Below are 21,443 nucleotides of genomic sequence, written 5' to 3' on the forward strand. Positions count from 1 at the left end.
AAAAGGAAAACTTGTAGACTTGATTCTGCTAAAGCAGTATTTAGTGTAAAATAACCCAAATTCATGCTTGCCATTCAGGCAGAAAGTGGTTAGATTAATAGTTCCGCAGATGCTTCCTGACGGCTAAATAACTTATTACACATTGCCACTCATGTAGCTTGATCATGACTAGAAAGGGTAGGCAGGATAACATACATCTTCATTTTTATTCCTTTTCTTAAAGATGGACGTGATTAATACGGAAATATTATAGATAGATTGATGCAACAACAGCTTCTGTAACAAAAGCATGTTATGAAATATAATTAGTTGTTGGCACCAGGTACCAACAATGTCAGTAGATGCTAGAAACAGACAATTTAACAACGGCAACAATTTTTATTATCCTACTTTGCATTTGATATTTTAGAACTGTATAAAGATCCTCACTTCATGAACAATATATTTAGATAGTATTAGGAGATACTTCACATCATTTTACATTTTCATTCATAAACTGCTACATGATGTATGATGAGATGCTCTAAAGTAATTGTGTCGTTATTGTTGTTATGGAACAATGGAAATTTGTTAGGAAAACAGGCTGCTGTCTGGACTTGCTTGTACTTGTAAACGAGAGAAAGAAGCGAGCGGAGCTGTTGGAAAAGCCCATTGTGGGAGCAGACAACCTTCGCAGGCGACGTGCGTGGCTCAGTCATCTCCTCCACAGAGCTTTAAGAGTGCGGCTTCGTAGTCTCCAGAAGTGTCCGACTGCAATGCCCAGGAAGGAGAGAAGGACAAGGTGCAGCATGAATAATGAGGGGACCGTAAAGGAACCAAGTCTCATAGCACTGGGGGATTCACTGGGGTGCGAGATTCGTGACCTGTACCATTTAGTAAAATGCACCTGTAATTCTATCTTCCATTCATACCTGAGTGTAGTTATTTTTCAGCCTAGCATCTTTTTCACAATATTGTTTAAACTCTTCCTGATAGAATTCAATTACATTTCAATTTGGGTTTAATAAAATATTTTTCATCAATTATGCAATGTTACATAATATTAAGTTTTAAGCAAAACTTTAAAAATTACAGGCAGTCTTTGGGTTACATCGGACTTAATGTACATTATTTTGTGGTTACGACGCCATCTCCCATTTATTTATTAAAAAAATAAAAGTTCCATCATTTTGACATATGTACACATGTACTTTATGCTTTTTATTATTTATTTGCCACAAGTAAAGGTCAGGAATTGTTATTTTTCTTTTCCTTTTTTTTTTTTTTTTTACTGTCTCACTTCATTACTGCTGTGTATGTGCTCCATGTGAGTGACGTAGGTGCTTATGGAGGTGGGTTCCGGATCTCTGATATAACCCGAGGACCTTCTGTATAGTTTTAGTAATATATATTATTTACCAAATGCTTAGTAAATAAATAATTACCAATCACTTTAACCCTTAGGAGAACTCTAAGCAATAGGTTCATACGTATCTCCATTTAACACATCAGTAAGATGAGAAAAAGAGAGGCTAGAAACTTTGTGCCAAATCATATCATGAGCGACAGAAGCAGAATCTGAACCCCGATCTCCTGGCTCCTTAACACTATATACTTAAGAAAGTAAAATGAACTACAACTCCAAAGAGTATATTTCTGATTTCCTTTCCCCTAGACTAGCCAAAAAAATCTCGACTCAGAAAACATACTATATGAGATTGAAGCTTAAAATACTAAGATGCAATGTTTACTATGCAAAGGAGGTAAAAAATGTTTGCACAGCATTGGAGGCAAAACTTGTCTTTGAACCTAAATTGCACAAAAACCTCACATTATTCTTATTTTATTCAAGGCAACTCAAATGATGAGCATTTGTTATCATTTAAGTTTCACATTGGAGTGAATATTAAGTAGTAGTTAATGCAAAAGAAGCAATGAAGAAAGGCTATTTAGAAAAGAAGTTAAGCATTATTTTCATAAGACACAACATACATCCTTTTTTTAATAGTTTTTAGTTCTTCCCTTATTGATTTTCTTAAATCTTCCTCTGCCATAGGTAATAATTTCTCAAACTGCTGACAAGTCAATAGTGCTCTAGTTTTGCATTAAAACAACTCCCTCTAATCACAAAGTGGTAAGAATTATTAGGGGTTCTATCAGTTAGTTGAGAAAATACATCCAAGTAGCTTAGCACACAGATATCTTCTGGTGGGGAGTGATTAACAGGGAACTTACATGCATATATGGACACAGACAATAGAGTGGTGAAGGCCTGAGAGGGATGGATATGGGGTGGAGGACGTCAATAGGAAAAACAAACAAAGGGGACATCTGTAATACTCTCAACAATAAGGGGGGAGGAGGGGGGAGCAGAAAAAACCCCTGAAAGAACAGATTTTAAAGAGTAATATGATCCCTGTACTATCAACTAAACATCTCTGATATATTTGAGAAGCATTGAAAAATATCTGCTGCTCAACTGAATTCCATCTGCTTGCTTATATTTTTTATATTTCTTCCCTTTGGACAACAATCAAGGATGCTACATGTTTCAGAGGGTGCTGCTATAAAACAGGGGAGCCTTGGTATAGTTGAGATATTAAGTAAAATTATGCAAACTATATAGTCCTGTCTTTGTAAGTATACAATGAAATACTGAGATATGGGATTAAAAAAACAACAACAACTTGCTGAAACCGGTTTGGCTCAGTGAATAGAGCATCAGCCTGTGGACTGGAAGGTCCCGGGTTCGATTCCGGTCAAGGGCATGTACCTTGTTGCGGGCACATCCCCAGTAGGGGGTGTGCAAGAGGCAGCTGATTGATGATTCTCTCTCATCGATGTTTCTAACTCACTATCCCTCTCTCTTCCTCTCAATAAAATATAGTTAAAACAAAACAAAACAAAACAAAAAAACCTTTCTGATCCACCGTAGACACTAAACAAATACTCATCCTTTATTCCTATCTCTATTCCCTATGTCTTCTAGTAAAATAGCTATTCTATTTATATGGTATTTTAGAAATTTTATCACACAAAAAATTTATACTAATTTGGAATTAGTGTAATTTTAAAACCTTTGGACATAATTCATGCTTTCCTAATTAGGCCATATTAATTGTTCTTAAGAAACTAATTGTCCTAGCCAGTTTGGCTCAGTGGATAGAGTGTTGGCCTACAGACTGAAGGGTCCCTGGTTCGATTTTGGTCAAGGGCACATGCCCAGGGTCAATCCACAGTAGGGAGCATGCAGGAGCCAGCCAATCAATGATGTCTCTCTTTTTCCCTCTTCATTTCCTTTATGAAATCAAATTTTATAACTAAATGTTTTAAATAACATTGATTTATTTAGATAAATAACTAAATGTTTCTGTTGGCCTGTTTTTAACAGAAGTCCTCTCTTCTCCCAACTTTGATTACATCTTTTACCCTTTACATTTAATCTGGCTTCCCAATTAAATCCTGTGGTGTTTCTTAAGTTACTCTTTTTTTCCATCCTGACTACAACAAACCTACTCTGGGCTCTCATCTCTTGTCACTAGTTTCTTTGGTTCTAAATGTGTGAATCATTTAGAGCCAAAGAAACCACAAGTTGTCCTTCTTCTGCTTTGTAAAGCTAGTCCAGTCACCGCCATATGCACAGCAGGGAGCCCTGTAAGGAGCCCAGGCTTTCCCTTCCTCCTTTTTGGCAGCTCCACCTTTGTCTTCTTTGATCCAGCCACCCATTATTAGTAATGCTTAAATCTGTTCTCAGCTTTCTTCTCTTCTCAATCTGTTATTTTCTTTTTTTAAATATATTTTATTGATTTTTTTACAGAGAGGAAGGGAGAGGGATAGAGAGCCAGAAGCATTGATGAGAGAGAAACATCAATCAGCTGCCGCTTGATAACATAATTGACCCTGAAAATATATCTTATATTAGCTTATATTATATTAGCTTACTGCTTGTCATCTCCATTTACAGCTCAAAGACATTTCAAATTCAGCATGTGTAAAACCAAACCCCTGAACTTTCTCCTCCACTCCCAGGAACAAACAAATAAACAAACAAACAAACAAACAAACACCAACAGAAAAACCGGACACCTTCATTTTAACTCCTATATGTCTCTGAAGTTTTTGTTCTTTCTTCTCTTTGCATTGCCAATAGCTTTGCTTACTACTTTGCACTACCAGGTCATAGCTACTCTCATATGTCCAGTATAATAACTTATCCCTCCAAATCTCTTCTATCTTCTGTCCAATTCATCCTCCACAGTCTTGGGGATCTTTTTTCTTTCCTTTCTTTCTTTCTTTCTTTCTTTCTTTCTTTCTTTCTTTCTTTCTTTCTTTCTTTTTTTTAAAAGATATATTTTATTGATTTTTTACAGAGCAGAAGAGAGAGGGATAGATAGCTAGAAACATCTATGAGAGAGAAACATTGACCAGCTCCCTCTTGAACACTCCCAATTACATGCCCTTGACCGGAATTGAACCTGGGACCTTTCAGTCGCAGACCGACGCTCTATCCATGAGCCAAACCGGTTTTGGCTCAGGGATCTTTTCAAAGTGTACTTCTAATTATGACATTATGTGTTAAAATGAAAATTCTTCAGTGGCTTCCCAAAACCTTTAAAGATTGTCAAAAAGATCCCCTATGACTTGGTCCCTCAGCCTCATTTTTAATTGTTTTTCCTCCAACATTAGGGGTTTTCACTTGTGACTCCTTTTGTTAGAATGCTCTGCTTTCTCCCAACACACACAACCTCTGCCTTTCAGATATGAAGCAAACCTTCTTATAGGTCAAATCCTCTTATTATATGGTCTCATATCACAATATTCCTTTCCTTTCCATTTAGCATAGTTGTATAAACAAATTTAACATTTACTTCTAATTCCATAAGGACAGGAAACTTTTTTCCTTTGCCTATAATTGTAATCCAGAGCTTGGCACATAATTCTCATTCAGAAAATATTTCTTTTTTTTTTTTTTTTTTTTTTTTTTCCCCCCCCCGTGTCTGAAATTTCTATAACCTTGCTCTGGATGCAGCAGGGCAAGGCCTCAAACCGTTCCAAGATGTTCTTGCAAGCACTGTAGGAATGCACAGGGTCACCGCAGTCATTCAGAAAATATTTCTAATTGAATAAATGAAATGCAAATTCCATGATCTCAGAGCTCTCTTTCAACTGAATTCATCTTGCTATTTGGATTTTACTTTTCAATACTCCCCAAAGTAGACCTCCTAATAACTCAAGTGACTTATTCCTTATTTCCCTCAAACTTCTCACCATACATGTTTCTAGAGCATTCACTTGTGAGACCCCACTGACCAGCATACCTCCTGACTCCTAGGAGGCAATCAACACATGCTTATTAGCCTGAAAGATAGGGTCAAACCCATTTCCCTATCTAATCTCAAACTTGTTTTACTCTCAATTCCTATATTACTCTCCTCTCTACAATCAAGTATTTAATTGTATGTTGTTTCATATTATTATCTTTTCATTATTTTATTTATGCCCACCTCACTTCACACAGATTATAAATTGAAGGTGACTACTATGCTTTCCCTTAAAGAGCCTGGACTTGGGCTATTTGTTAAATATGTACTTAATCTGTTGATCAAGGACATCTACCAAAAATGCAATTCCACCCAAATATGCTCTTAATTTTTTATTATTAATGAATAAGAGACACACATTTTTTTTTTAACCTACGTTGTCTTTCTCTCCTTCTCCCCACCAATCAGCACATGAGAAGGGTGTTAATGAGCAGAAAAATGTCTAAATAATAGGCAGAAGGAAGAGGAAAACAGAACTAAAGGCCAGGCTGATATTGTAGGTTCAGAATGAGTCATCCCAAAATGTGCCTCTGTGGGAAGCAAATTATTTTAAACTAAAGGTGACAGAGAAACTTCTGTCCTCCCCCCTTAATTACCGAGAAGAATTTGAATTGGGGGTTTTGCCCATAATGAGAGATTATCAGAGATAACCTTTCTGACCTATCTATAAAGCAGAGCAAACTAGAAATTATTGAACTCTGTTCTTATCATCTTGCAGTGACCCTCTGAACTTCTTGGCATCTCAACTCATATATGACCAAGAGGTAGTCAGATATAGCTCATTTTACCTTTCTATCCCTCAGCCTCTCCTGTATGTGAGGTTTCTTACTCTCTCAGTGGAGTTCCCATGCACACATATGCAGTTAAATTTGGTTATTTTCTCTTATTAATATGTCCCATGTAGATTTAATGATTAGACCAGGTGAAACTTTCTTCCTCCCTGACAATATACAAAATGAAATTCTAGCTTCTGAATGACAGAAATGGAATCATCTGACATGATCTTATTCATTAGTAGTGAAAATGTAATGATATCGCCTAATAATGTACTTTCAGGTGATAGAAATGAAGACACCTTATATAATTTTAAATTGCAAACTGAACTCTTCAGCAATGAATTATTTCTATCAAGATACCCATAGTTTAAATGTTTCCTAATATAATCAGCCTCAATTACCCAGACCACTGCGGGAGGGAGAGCTACGGCTTAACTTAATTTTCCGGTTTGCTGAGGGTGAACAGAGAGCCCTCTTTATGTTTCAATCTTATTACTGACAACCTTTATAAAAGTTATGCGTCTACTTTTCTGTCTTAGTAAGAACAATATGGTTAACATTATTGAATCTTCCTGTTGATTGAAAAGATTGTAATGTGTCAGGATCGATTCAAATTGCATTGAGTGTGAGCAGCTGATGAAATCTGTGCTAAGCCCCAGGCACAATCTGAGAGTTGCCTTTTTGAGTAAGTTTCCGATTTCAAATTAGGCATGGGTCTCTTTCTGCAAAGGTTTAGTAAAAAGCAAAAGCTCTAGCTGGAACAAAAAATAGGGTAGGGAGTTTAAGACTCCAGTTGACTGAGTGATGTTCATTTATGCATCCTCCGTAAAACCATTTGTGGAGCCTGAGGACAGAGAGTTCTCAGGATGCTGCCCGAAGGTGGTCGAGGGAAGCTTGGCTGGGCAGGGCCACTTCAAAGGCTGGGCCGTGGGCGGACAGAATGGAGGAGTCCTTGGGGGGCAACTGGATGTCATCTCCTGCGTGGCATGGAACTCCAGCCTTGAAGAGAGGCTTGAGGGAGGTTGTCCCAGGATCAGAATCCACAGGGCTCATAAAATAATTCTATAGCTGGTCCCCAGATGTCTGAACAGCTCAGAGTCCACACCCGACTCTAGACTACCAGTACTCAGAGCAAATTATGTCCTTCTCTCAGACTAGGTTTGTTTTCTGGGTGCCACCTCCGAGCTTGGGCCTCAGTGACCCTTCACTGATCGAGATCCATTTATCTTTATGTCTGAGCTAATGATTGCCAAAGCTGATTTTTCCAGACAGCTGTTAGGTGGAGGAAGCTGAGGCACAGAGAGACCTGGAGGACGTCTGTGAAGCCAGCCCTGAGCTCCATCTTTGCACCAGCCAGTGACCCTGGAGGTTGGGACAATGTGATGGCCTTTTCTTCAACCTGGGCTCCCATTTTGTTCAGGAACCCAGCGTGGACCACCCCTCTCTACCACTCATGCCTGCATGCTATCTTGGAAGCTGACATAGAGAACAATCTTCAATGGCCCTTTGATCATCGTTTCCAAGTTGGTCATATTCTTTTTTTTTTTTTTTACATTTACCATCATTTTTGTTTTTTTAAAAAAAATATTTTATTGATTTTTTACAGAGAGGAAGGGAGAGGGATAGAAAGTCAAAAACATCGATGAGAGAGAAACATCGATCAGCTGCCTCCTGATCAGCGAAGTTGTCATATTCTTATTGGGACTGTGGCTTTACCATTAGCTCCATGTATGGAAGCCTCTTACACAATTTTTGAAGGTCTTACTTCCTTATAATTTGTCATTTATTTGGGGTTTGTCTACATATATAATATCAACTAAGATCTTGAGGACAATGGAAACTGGTTTCATTCTTTAAAACGGAAAGGAAGTTGTGTAACATATTTTAGGATTCTCATCCAGAATGATAGGCTGTAAGGAATTACTTTTTCTTTTAAATCAAGAAACTATAAAACATTGATGAATTCTATTTGGTGCCAAACAATATGAAAAAAACAACTTCAGTCATGTCAATAAAAAACCAACAAACTTGGGGAAATATTTATAATTCATAGACAAAGCCATTCACCAATCTAACATACATAAAAAGAGATCTTAGAAATTGACACTCCCCTCAAAAAATTAAAACCCAAATTTCAATAGAATAATGGGCAAGTAACATGAAAAATTACCAGAAGGGAAATTCAAATGGCATTTAAAACATGAAAACATGTTCAGCTTTCTTCATATTAAGAAAAAGATAAACTGAGATGCAATTTCTCACCTATCAGATTTTATAAACCCAAAGTTTGAAAACACCCTCTGTGCCAAAGCTGTCGAGAAATAAGGACTCATATATTCTTCATGGAAGTATGGATGGAAGTCAACTGGTAATGTTTACCAAAATTACAAATATATTCACATGTGTCTCAGCAATCCTACACACTTTTGAGAATTTATCTCAGGAAAAAACTGCTCAAATTTATCCCACAGATACACTTGTACCTTAGGAAACTGTATGCATATGGCAGCATTGTTCGCATTAGCAAGAAACTGGAAACATCAGTTGATGTGGTGGGTATAAATAAACAAGTTATAGAATGATACACAGCTTTTAAAAGACTGAGAAAGCTTCCAATATACGGCAATGGAAAGAACTCCAAGGTGCAGAACCATGCTATCTTTTGTGTGAAATAGAGAGAAAATTTAAATTATGTAGTTTTCTTTCCTGTCATTTTCATAAAGAAACACTAAAATAAATAAAATATAAAAAAAATAGGTAAACAATTTGCATATGCGATTCAAAAAAGAAGAAAAATTAGTGGCCACTAAACAGAAAAAACAAAACAAAAAAAAGTGGGTATCTATCATGTGGCTGAGATTCTAGAGCCGAAAACAGTTTCTGTGTTTAAGGGCTGTTTTGCTACCACTACACATTGACACACCGACAAAGAGAGAGAAGTCTAAGTCACATATATCTACGATCTAAGCATTATAAGGGAAAGAGAATAGGGAGAGAAAGGCAAAATGTATTTTGTTACTTTTAAGAAGAGACTTACTTTAATTGCTGAATATAGAGAATAGCCACAACGCTTCTTAAACTCTGCTCGAATGTCCAAAAGGTCAATTTCTGATCTTGAGACCATTATTCGGTTCAGAGTAAACTCGTCGGTTCCAGCACCCTGGTAAGAGAGGTAGACATCCACAGCACAAATCAGCCACAAAACAGCATATAGATCTACATTTATAAGGAACAGATAACGGTGCACAAAATAGTCCACCGTGGTGACTCTCCTTCCTCGTTTAGCATCAACTCTCATTATTCATTTGTTTAAGAAATATTTATCGACAGCTTACTTTGTGCCAGTACCATGCCCCATGCTGAAAACAGAGATGGGACACTTCCAATTTTGCGAAGGAAACAGGTAGGAAAACAGGCCATGTAATATAATGTGACATATAAGAAATATTGGGTACTAAAGGCACACATATGAGGGGAGCCTAAAATATAATAGATTAAGGATTAGAAAAAGTCTGTCTGAGAAAGTGGTATTTAAGCTAAGGCCTAAATAACCAGACAGGAGAAGGGATGAGGTTGCCAGAAAGAGGGAAAAAGACATTCCAATGGAGAAAACAGCAGTTGTGAAGGGTTAGGGCAAGAAGGAATGCCACACTCAAGGACACATAATGAAGAGGAACAGCAAGAGAGGTGAATGGAAAGGCAGGACCTCATAAGCCACGACATGAAGTTCTGACTTTATCCCAAGAGTGAGGAACTACTGCAGTCCTTTCAACAGGAGAGCTCCGAGATCGGAGCAGAGCTGCGCCTTCCGAAGATGGCTCTGGCAGCAATGTGAGGAATGGAGTGCGGGGCAGGAGGAGGATGAAGATAAGAGAATGAGCCTGGATGCTTTGGCACTAACATACAAGAGAGAAGTGGATGGCCTGACCTAGAAAAATGGCAGTGCGATGGAGAAAATGGGTCTATTTAAGAGCTGCTTATAAGGCAGATGACAAAACGGGATGTATCATATGCATAGAATGAAGGAAAGGGAGACTTGTAAAATTCCGGAGCAGTTACATGGACACAATTCATTTATTCAACAAATGTACATTAAGCGTGTCCTGTGTGCCAGGCATTGTTTCATGCACTGCCCATATGATGGTGAACAACACAGACCGTACCTCTTTTCATGGAGTTAACATTCTAATGAATGGAGACGGTCAGTAGAGAAAATTAACCAAGTGTTTAAATAAAAACCAAGGAGAACTATGGAATGGCGTGTGACTGACGAAAAGGGAGACAATTGACCTGAAGAAAAGGGAGACAATTGACCTGAGTAGTCAGGGAAGACCTTTCTCAGGAGGTGATGTCTGAGCAGAGACCTGACAGGTGAGAAGGAGCCAATCACAGGTAGACCTGGAGGAGGTACAGACTCTGACACGGGAAGAGACGTGGCGTAGTCAAGGGACAGAAAGGCTGAAGAGGCTGAGGCACAGAGAACAAGGATGGGAGGAGTAGCATGGCTTCAGGAGCTGGGCAAGGGCATGTCCTCTGGGGATTTCCACTGAGACGACTGAACGCAGGAAGGGGAGCAGAACTGGGGTGGAGGGGCGGTGAAGTGAGGTGTCCACTTTGGACATAACTCAGAAGGTGTACATGGACTCCCATAGGAGATGTCCAGTAGGGAAGTGGAGCAGGCGTCTTCTAGGAGCCAGGTCCAGTGCTAGGGTCTGAAGATACAAAAGAGAAAAGCAAAGTCCTCTGCTCACGGAGCTCACCGTCTAGCAGGGGCAACAGACAAGGCAGCAGAGGGTCTCTCTGCCCTGAAAGGCAGCTCACTCCGTTTGGTCTATTTTAAGCAAGGCGGCTGGAGAGGCCACTGGACCTCAGCGCTCAGGTGTGAGGTGTGCAGCTCTAAAACAGGTTCTATTCCAGTGAACAGGGGGAGGTAATTTAGTCAACATTTTACTGTACCAACCGCTCTGATGATTAGGACACTCGGGATCAATCCACGGCACAGATTAGCTACAAAAGAGAGCCCATCAAACGAAGTGGAATTCCATCAATAATGGCCATGATTTTACATTTTCTGTGAGGGAAGCTAAGAACATGTATGCAATTCCCAGACCAACCTTCAAAGCTCCATGCAGTCTTTCAGCTAAAAAGGCAGGCACGTTCCTTGCACAATGAACTGTAGAAAAAATAAAGTATGTTCACTGTCATTTAATTGAAGTTGAGTTAATATACAGTAATAAAATGTTTTTAAAAACGATTCATACCCAGGGTGGGGAAAGGAGTCATGTGTAATACTATATGTAATACTTCAGCCAATAAAGAGTTAAAACAAACAAATTCATATCCATTTTACTTCCTCCCCACTTCTGGCTTTTATTTAGAAAGAAAGAATGAATACTTAACCTAGATTCCAAAGCCTTGTAACATTATATTTGCGCAAAACGTTAGCAGAGGCCGTCTTTTGCCGTGGGGAAAATAAAATCACCTGCCAAAGGAACTCCCACAGCACATGACTCATCTCCAGATCTCAGACACACCAACACCTTCGCTTCCACTGCTAACTCCCCAGGGTGGGCCACTGCTCCATTGCTAACGGCTCTGACTACTGATGGATACTGTGGGCCTAAAGACTGCAAAGAGATGTTGCCCAAATAGCTCATTAGGCAAGAAGAGGTGCCGGAGCTCATTTCAAATGGAATGGTTTTTCTCTTAAGTGGCTGTCTCTAGATTCAGTTAGTAAAAAAATACTGCCATCTTTTAATTTTTTATTTTGAAATAACAGGTAAAGCAGAAGTAAAACAAAACAAACAAAAAAAAGAAATTGGCAAAAACATGAGCAAATTAAGTATAGTTTAAATAAAGTGAAAATCATCAGGAATAGAAATGTCTGTAGAGAGAAAAATCTATTTATTGCAACACGAGTACTTTTATTGCAGCAAATGTGATCTGCACTGGAATCTGATGAAAGTGAGTACATTTTATACTGAATCTTAGAGGTCAGAACAAGGATAAGTAGCTTTCTAAGAGTGCCTTCCTGGCTGACTTAAGGAACCGAAAAAGCCTTCCATTTGTGTAATTGACTTAGGGAAATGGGAGGTATTAGGGGGAGGAGAGGATGTATTAGACCAGTGTTTTTCAACCTTTTTTGGGCAAAAGCACACTTGTTTCATGAAAAAAATCACGAGGCACACCACCATTAGAAAATGTTAATTTAACTCTGTGCCTATATTGACTATATATAAAGTAATTCTCTTGAATAGGAATCAAATAAACACAAAGAAAGTATTTTATAATTACTTTATTATGAAATATTAAGTAAACAAAATAGTGAAAAATTATAAAATTCTTGTCTTGTCTGCACCTACGGCACACCAGGCAACATCTCGCGGCACACTAGTGTGCCGCGGAACAGCGGTTGAAAAACGCTGTATTAGACACTCAAACGTGGAATCTGGGGCAGATAAGAAAACAGTGTCAGATGTGAAGTTTTCTGAGAATAAACCAGCCATTTGGATCAGTTGTACCTATTTATTTTTTCCTAAAATTCATATTAAGCAAGCCTTAATACTTTGATTAAAAGTCGTTATGCCCACTTTTATCCTAGTAAGCTTTTCAGTCATCTCTCTCTCTCTAAACTAAATCCTTCTAGAATCCTTCCCCCTGCCCTCATAACCCTTTAGCTTTTCTTCTGCTTTCTGTTTTAACCACCAGGTTTGTTCTTTGTGCCCTGAAATCTTAAGAAGTGTTGTTAGATGTAGTGATACAAAGTTTGCTTTAGCACCCAACCTCGGAAGTAGGAAAACTCCGGGAAACCTCTGACAGGAAGGGAGTCCACTGAAATGAACTGCAGTGACCAAGAAGCCACCGTTGCCCATGCCTCACCTCCTGAGATGTCTTGACTAAACTTCAGTCATTCCTTTCCCCTCCCCCAGGCCCTTGAACTCTGGCTGCCCCTCGCCCGAGCAAACACTAAAACATGAAACACCTTCCTACCAGCTTGTCCTGAGGTGACAGAGCCAAGCACATCTCCTGTCAAACCCCAACGATCATGCTCCTTGGCTTATCCAACTCCCACGACAAATACGAAGTTTGAAGCAAAGTAAGATGCAAAAAAAGTTACTTTTTCATACATCCCTTTATCAATATCTGTTGAGCATGTTGTTACGTGGACGCGGTGGGAGCCTAAAGAGGGATCAGTCAGGATTCTTGCGAGGAGCTAACCCCGGTGTTGTTTACATCAAGTGCAAAGCAACTCAGTTTGGGAGCACACAAGAGCTTACCGATGGCCAGCAGGAGGTCTTCAAAATGTCCAGATAATTCTCCTTTGATGCTATCCTCAATGTCCTTCTGGCTAATATTTCTGTATTCATCAAATGCTAAAAAACAGTGAAAGCAACCCACTTGATCACACATGATTATATGCCAGTGTTTTAGTTGATATGCAGCAAATCCAGTTGTCAAGTAATGAGCTCAAAAAACCCCTTCTTTAAATCATCAAAATTTGAACTTGGAAGTTCTTAATTTTTGTGTGTCTTAAACAAGCAAGCATGCAAACAAGCAAGCAAACAAACAAACAAACAAAAAACAAGACAAAAAAAAACTACAATAAAACCTGAACTTCATAGGTCATTTTCTTCAATGATCTTCCTCTCTCTTTCTCTGCTCTCTCCCCCCAGGTTATTAGCATTTAAAATAGCCCCAAAGGTTAAATAATACGTCTAGTAAAGTGGGCTGTGTTTAAATTATAGCAGGACCTGGGCAATTAATCAAATATATTTTATCTACCAACGCAGTCTTCAATATGAAGATTTCTTATTGCTGAGCAGACCACTCCCTCAGGGGCCTGGCCTACTTCACACGTACCTGAAGGCATTCCAATTTCTTGATCAATTTTTGCCCTAAAGCAGAACCTGTACGTACATCACCAAATATATGGCATATTTTGCAAGTCAAGTAATTTTTTTTCCAAGTAAATTTTGGAGAGAAAAAAAAAGAAAGAAATTTTGGAGAGAGATCTAGGATTGCTCGTTTTTTGTTTTTCAAATAAAGATGTTGGTTCCTCCCTGGCCCAGGCCCTGGTCAGGTCACATGCAAGAGGCAACCAATCGATATGTTTCTCTCACGTCGATATTTCGCTCTGTCTTTCCCTATTGTATTCTTTCTAAAAGTCAATGGAAAAACATCCTTGAGTGAGGATTAAATAAATAAAATAAAGATGTTAATAAAGCAACCATGAAATACAATTACCATTATTTTATAAGTGAAATTCTGATGCCAAACTTAAGGAAGGGCAACTTCAGAATTAAAAAATCCTGGTACTGTCTTCGTATTTTCTCATTTCCCCATGACTCAGCAGGAGCCTGGTCATGCACTGTGACTGTCACTGTTCTCTTGCTCTGCAGCTGGAAGCCACAGGAGGTGCTCACAGGACATGGGCTTCTTGGCTTCCAGAATGGCTCAGGGGAATGTACGAGTGAGAGGGTGGATGCTCAGCAATTCCATATAATAGTTGTCCTGACAAAGAGGGCTCCCCAACTTACCTTCATTTCAGAGAGAGGTGCACGGTAATCCATGCTAACGCATTAACAGAGACACCACAGCACCTGGTGTTTCTGGAAAGTGCCTAACTACGGAAGTGTTGGGGTGAAAGCAATGCAGCCAGGGTCCTGCATCCACAGGAACACTCCTCTCTGCTCTCACCCCAGAGGGCGGCCCCTTTTCTCCTCCCGCCATCCCACCCCATCTGCTTGTTACCCGTCACTAGGTGTCTACTCAGCCTCTAGGGGAACAAGAGTCATGTCAGTTCTGCTCTGACTTGTTATTTCCTGAACTGTTGACAAATAAAAATGGAACCACCTTGGCAATTTTTAACTTCGTTTTCCAGACTTTTGTATATTAAATGCAAAAAATATTTGCAAAGCAACACAGAGCCAAAAGGATTGCAGCGAGAGTCCTTACTTCGTTTCAGCTGGGGAAAGCTCCTTAGACACAGGATCTCTGTGAACGCATCTTCGTCTGTGCCCCACTTCTTCTCACCGGCATTGTAGAGAATCTGCGGGACAAGGCGGGGAGACTTAAATGTTCTTATGGTCACAGTCCTCTTGTCTCTTTTTGAAGGGTTGGAAGGAGAGGTTTACTTTGTTGTAGAGTCAGCGAGATGATTATTCAGATTTCTCACATTTAGCAGACTAGAAATCTGAGAGGTGGGGATGGCTGCAGGGGCTAGGGGAATAATAACCCTCCTGAGGAAGGCTGATCCTCAGCCTTCTCCTCAGAAAGGACAGAACACCACAACCCCAGCTGTGAAAAGGTAGAAATGAAAAGGTAGACGGGTAGTGGAGTGTTGGGGGGCAGGTAGTAAAGGAGATGTTTTCTTTGCTCTGTTACTGACCTGGGCATCCTTTTTGGCCAGCTGTTCATCCACTTTCAGACTCTCATCTCTTCTGCCCTAAACAAGGAAGATAAGAGCAAGGGCAACCCTTGTAATGTCAGAGGATTCTAACGCTTGGGAGTCCCATCAGCAGGGTGTCTGAGAGGTTCACAGAGGACCTGGGCTCCTGGGCTCTAGTTGTTGCTCTGTCACTGATGAGCCACGAAATTTGTAGCAAAATCACACAATTTTCTGAGCTTTAGTGTCCTACTCTGAAAATTCAAAGATCATAAGGGAATGAAAAGACAAGCCACAGACTGGGAGAAAATATTGTTAGCAAACTCATATCTGATATAGGACTTATCTCCAAAACATATAAAGAATACTTAACATTCAACAATAAGATAACAAACAACCCAACTGAAAAATGGGCAAAAGGTCTGAGCACCCTCGAATGCACAGATGGTAAAAAAAAAAAAAAAAAAAAGCACATGAAAAGATGCTCAACATCAACTATCATTAAGGAGTTGAAAATTAAAACAATAAGATACTACTTATTAGAATGGCTAGAATCCAAAACACCGATAACACCTTATTGCTGGCCAGGATTGCAGCAACAGGAACTCTCATTTATTGCTGGTGGGAATACAAAATGGTACAGCCACACCGATTGGCAGTTTAACAAAACTAAACATAGTCCTACTCCTCAGTATTTACCCAAAGGAGTTGAACATTTATATTTACATAAAAACTTGCACATGAATGTTCACAGAAATTTCTATTCATCATCACCCAGACTTGCAAGCAACCAAGAGGCCCTTCAACAGGTGAGACATACTACTACAGTATACCCATATATTGGAATAATATTTGCGATAAAAAGAAAATGAGCTATCAAGCCAAGAAAAGACACTTAGTTTGAAACTGGTTTGCCTCAGTGGATAGAGTGTTGGCCTGCAGACTGAAGGGTGACAGGTTTGATTCCGGTCAAAGGCATGTATCTTGGTTGTGGGCACGTCCCCAGTAGGAGATGTGCAAGAGGCAGCTGATCAATGACTCTCTCTTATCGATGTTTCTGACTCTCTGTCCCTCTCTCTTCCTCTCTGTAAAAAATCAATTAAAAAAAGAAGAAGAAAAAAAAAGAAAAGACACTTAGCATGTTGCTAAGGGCAGGTCTGAAAAGACTACCCACTGTATAATTCCAACTATATAACAGTCTAGAAAAGGCAAAACCATAGAGACAGTACAAAGTCCAGTTGTTGTGAGGGGTTTGGAGGGAGGAAGAGAGAGATGAATAGTTGGAGCACAGAATATTTCTAGGGCAGTAAAGCTATTCTGAATGATACTGTACTAATGGACACATGACATTTGTCAAAACTCATAGGCTGTGTAACACAAAGAGTAAACCCTATTGTACACTACGGACTTTAGTTAATAATAATAATGTATTCAATATAAGTATTCATCAACTGTAACAAATGTACCACTTTAACGCAATATGTTAAAAATAGGAGAAATAGTGAGGGGATGGGAGGAGGGGCATATGGGATCTCTGTACTTTCTGCTCAAATTTTCTGTAAATCTAAAACTTCTCTAAAAAATAGTCTACTTAAAACAAACAAACAACAGCAAAAATGCAGTTCAAAGGTCCCCTCAGCTCTGCTGTTGAAGCCTCTGTGGCTAAGTGTGTGCTCATGTGCAAGCACTTTAGCTCATAGAGACTTGAGGTAGAAAGGGAAAGAGGATTGCCTGAATTACTCTGAAAATGATAGGTGAATGAAATACTGGCTATAATATTCAAAAAGCATTTTTGAGTAGACCCTCGTATGCCTGTCTGATTTTTGCATGATTTATTTGCTTTTCAGTGCTGCTGATTCTCTACTGTTACTTTGTTTGCATTCTTGTTTTCTCATTGTATACTCTGCTCTAGTCATAAAAATGCTGATTATCAGCATAATAATAATCAGCCACCACTACCATGTACTGGGCATTTTCTACATGCTGAGTACTTCATATTATCTATCTATCTATCTATCTATCTATCATCTATCTATCTATCTATCTATCTTTGCAGCATCTAAGACATTAGTACTGTTATTACTTTAATTTCACACATGTGAAAACAAGGGCTTTGAGGCTTAAAGTAATGTGTCCAGACACATACTAGTAAAGCTAGTAAAGCAACAGAGGAGCATACCATTCCAGGCCTGTCTGATTCTGAAACCCTGCCCGGAAGCCCTAATGTTTGCTGCCGCCTGTGAGTATGTGTGTGTGCCCTTGCACTCACATAGACGTGTACTTTTGAATATAAAAGCCTCTTGAGGTGTATGTTTGCAGCAACTCCCCATAAATTGGGTTCCCTCCTAAGGCTTTCACCATTTGAAATAACTGAAACAAAAATTAGGGTGACTTGTTTCTTAGTGGCATATGCCTCACTTGGTTTGACAGGTGCTGCTCCAGCCCTCAGGCTGAGACCACTGGTGGGGTTCTCTGACACGTTACAGGCTGTGCAAATCAGCTGAAAGAGGCCAGTGGGACGGGCTTATTTCCTCTCTTACCCACACCTGGGATTACAGCTCATCCTCGACACTGCCCACCTTTATTATAAAGTCATGAGCCTCCTAAAAAGAGACAGCGAAGTGTGGCATCATTTAGTCACATGGTGATGATGATTTAGCAACTCTTCTAAAGGCATAAGGATGAAGTAGCTACAAGTTTGTTTGTTTTTAATCCTGAGGCTATCATACCCATCTCATAATTTGTCTGTATTATGTTTCTTATTTAATTTTAATGCTAACAAAAGGAATAGTTATTCTTTGGAGTACAGATAAAAATAAGCATGTCCTTAAAATGGAGATACTTAAAATAGAAATGGACAATTATTTTATGTCAGATGAATTAACAGAACATTTCTAATGTATTGTGAAACCTGATTTAAACACTTTCAATCCATATACTAACAATCAAAAGATTTTTCTGTTACATGATGATGTTATACTTTTCTGATGGTGGTTAAACATTATACTGCTCCGTGGCAATGCAAACACAAAGTGAGTGAATCATTTCATAAGGAAAACTGCAAGCTCATTGTCTCTCTTTGGTTATTTTTAACCTCCCTAATAATTATTGCTGAGCATGCAGATAATTAAGGAATTAAAAAAATAAAAGATAAACCTTACATCTGCCAAAGTCAACAGAGCTTTCCGGAAGTCACCAGATGTTTCAGAGCTGATGTCATCTCCAAGACTCTTCTTATACACTGAAACCACACAAGAATGGAGTTAAGCCTTGACAAACTGGAAAATATTATTATAAAACGGAGAAACGTTTAAATATCCACATTGCCCAGAAACGAATACCTAATAATAATGATAAAATAAACCTTGTTCTTCTTTTTTTTTTCTATTTCCTGGGTTCTTCTGAGAATGAATACCCTGTTGTAATGAGTTGTGGTAGATGCTCAGGGACAGAAAGAACTGCCATTCTGGATCAAACCATGGTCTGCTTCAACTGACAATGGCACCCAGGAACACATGTACAGTGGGCAGCTTGAGTGGGCTAACTGCTAGTCTGCCTTCCAGTTTCTATTCTCTTTCTACCATAGCAATAGAACCCTCATCTTGAGCAAGTCATAATGCCCGCAGCGTAAAGACTACATTCTCAGCTCTCCTCTTAGCGAGGTACAGCTTCATGACTAAGTTCTTGTCAGTGGAATGTAGGCAGACAAATGCGGCATTGCTGAGAAATCTCCATAAGGGATGGCTCACGCCCATCTTAGTCCCTTCCTCCAACCTCATGCCTGGTCTGTAGAGGCATATCTGGAGCATACCTGAAGCTCAGGGAGCCATCCTGGACTATGAGGATAAGGACTACATCTAAATGATGGCAGAAACGTAAGCAGGAAGGGGCCTGTACTTCTGAAAGTTCTGAGGAGCTCTCATGCCAGTCCTAGACCCCGTCTACATGTGGGAGAAATACACTTAGATCTTATCTGAGCCACTGTAATATTTGTTTTATGGGTGCATAGAGCTAGAACGTATTACTTGATAGCTCTCAAAAGAAACCTACCCTAAAAGATACTAATTTTCCATAACAAATGACAACTGCATGTTCCCGTTTCAGAGCTGACTAGCTGTAGCTCCTTTTGTAGTGTGCACTGAGTTTATGGCCCTGCTCTGCTCCATCCATGCCTCACTGATCCTCTAGGAGTCATGTGCCTGGGTGTAGCTGACACCCAGTGGCCATTTGAACTCTGCCTGCATCACTTTTAAGGGTCTATAAACTAGTCACATGAATGCTTGTCCTTTTAAATCAATAAAAGACTATTATAGAAAGTGATATGAGGTTATCTAGTAGCAAAAACTGTGTAGAGATCGAAACTCTTCCAGCATGCTTTAGTCTCTTTTTATGAAATCTAAATTTTTGCAGAGCAATGCAAATACGCAAAATTCACTATAAATTATCTAAGTAATAATAACTTTAGGTAGGCACCATTTTACCTAGCAGTCATGGTATCACTGTGTCTGTTCTTCACTTCAATTAGAAAAAAAATAATTATTTAAAAATATCAAGCCAAAGAACAAAGCTCTCACTTTATTAAAATTTGAGGAAGTATTTTACATTTTAGAATAATCTAGATGAGGCCTTATAGTCATTTTATGTAGCCTCCCCATACCTCCCTTGACCTCAGATATTTTTCAAGAAGTAAGAATAGGGGATACAATGCCTAGGCCCTTTATGAGGGCCAAGTAGCTAGCCCCCCTGAATAGATTTCTCATGCCTCGGTCACCATTTCACATTTCATGGCACCACTGTTCTTGCTGCAGCTGGACTGCATCAGGGTTGGCATCTGACTCCAGGTGGCCAGCAACCTAGGAGGTGACCGGGTGGGAGAGCGTTGTCCACGAGCAAGTGCCTTCCTGAGCCCATTGAATGTTCTCCCTCAGGGAGTGAGCTGTCCAGGGAAAGGAGGCAGAGACAACAGAGTAGCAGAAGAGTGAGAAGACTCCGAGGAATAAGGCACAAAACAGAGGCCAAATATAACCAGAATCCAAGGGCAAATAGAAGCCCTGAGTAGACAGACACTGTATGGCCAGGGAAGAGAAGTTACTCGGCAGTGTCAAAAACAGCAGGAGCAGTGAGGGAGGAGAAAGCTGCTGTAATGGAAACATCAGCTTGGGGCGCAATGCAGGCCTGATGCTGAGGGAGTGACACGGGAGCTGAGTCCCTGGAGCAGGGCTGCTGGGTCCTGAGTCTCTGTAAAGCTCGGCTGTACCTAATTGAGACTGTTTCCTCTCTTTACATTTTGTGTATTATTAACCTCTGCTTACTGTAATCTACATGCAATTCCATTTCTTTTAGCCTCAGAGAGCTCAGCTCACCCAGGTATCACGGCATCTGGTGGTTGGAACTATTGTCGCTTGTCATACATACCAAACCACAGTCCTAAATGCTGGGTATGTCTCTTGGCTCTTAAGATCCCAAACTGGCTCTTGATGATATTCATTAAATAAATATTTGAATTTGCCTTCCGCTGATCTGAGCGCTGGAGCTACAGCAGTGAACGAAACAGACAAAAGGCCCACCTCCACAGAGCATACATCCCAGGGCTGTTTGTGAGTAAGTGCTGGGCTCCAGGGAGCTATCCTGTGGCAGGTCACCTCATGGAGCAGTGACTTTTCTAAAAAACACCAGGAAGCAGCAGGGAACCTGGCTCTGATTATTTTTTTTTATATATACGTAAATAAACTAATGGAACCAAATTACTGGTATATGTGGAACTAATGGAACTGAATTTTTTTTTTTTTAAACACTTACAATGTACCCACTTTGCCCATTTAGCAATGATCTCATCTACTCCAAATTTACCCTGCTTTGTGGAGCTGGGTTTGGGACTCTACAAATTACATTTCTCTTTTGTACGCATCCCAAACACCCGTTAGGGTCCACCAATTTGGGGGGGAGGGAGGCACCAGAGGGAGACTGGAAGGCAGGAGGAGG

The 21,443-nt window shown here is 39.7% G+C and overlaps 1 protein-coding gene and 1 non-coding gene across 4 annotated transcripts in view; both read right to left on the reverse strand.

Annotated features, from left to right (window-relative positions):
• Positions 1 to 358: 358 nt before the first annotated feature.
• The window catches only part of ANXA3 (annexin A3), a 47,143-nt gene continuing 26,058 nt past the window's right edge, over positions 359 to 21,443 (reverse strand). For 2 of the 3 annotated variants that reach the window (XM_036412762.2, XM_036412770.2), the window contains 7 exons: positions 18,623 to 18,702; positions 15,465 to 15,521; positions 15,032 to 15,125; positions 13,354 to 13,449; positions 11,191 to 11,249; positions 9,114 to 9,236; positions 359 to 750 (listed from right to left, as the gene is read on the reverse strand). In XM_036412762.2, the coding sequence (XP_036268655.1) occupies positions 691 to 750; positions 9,114 to 9,236; positions 11,191 to 11,249; positions 13,354 to 13,449; positions 15,032 to 15,125; positions 15,465 to 15,521; positions 18,623 to 18,702 (569 nt within the window). In that variant the 3' untranslated portion in view covers positions 359 to 690. The remainder of the gene's footprint in view (positions 751 to 9,113; positions 9,237 to 11,190; positions 11,250 to 13,353; positions 13,450 to 15,031; positions 15,126 to 15,464; positions 15,522 to 18,622; positions 18,703 to 21,443) is intronic. The other variant, XM_045571437.1, reaches the window with a different exon arrangement.
• LOC118710506 lies at positions 4,971 to 5,097 on the reverse strand. Its single transcript, XR_004985427.1, has one exon. It is a non-coding gene; the product is annotated as a small nucleolar RNA SNORA9 (small nucleolar RNA).

Source organism: Pipistrellus kuhlii, unplaced genomic scaffold (assembly GCF_014108245.1).
Source record: "Pipistrellus kuhlii isolate mPipKuh1 unplaced genomic scaffold, mPipKuh1.p scaffold_m20_p_1, whole genome shotgun sequence".
NCBI lineage: Eukaryota > Metazoa > Chordata > Mammalia > Chiroptera > Vespertilionidae > Pipistrellus > Pipistrellus kuhlii.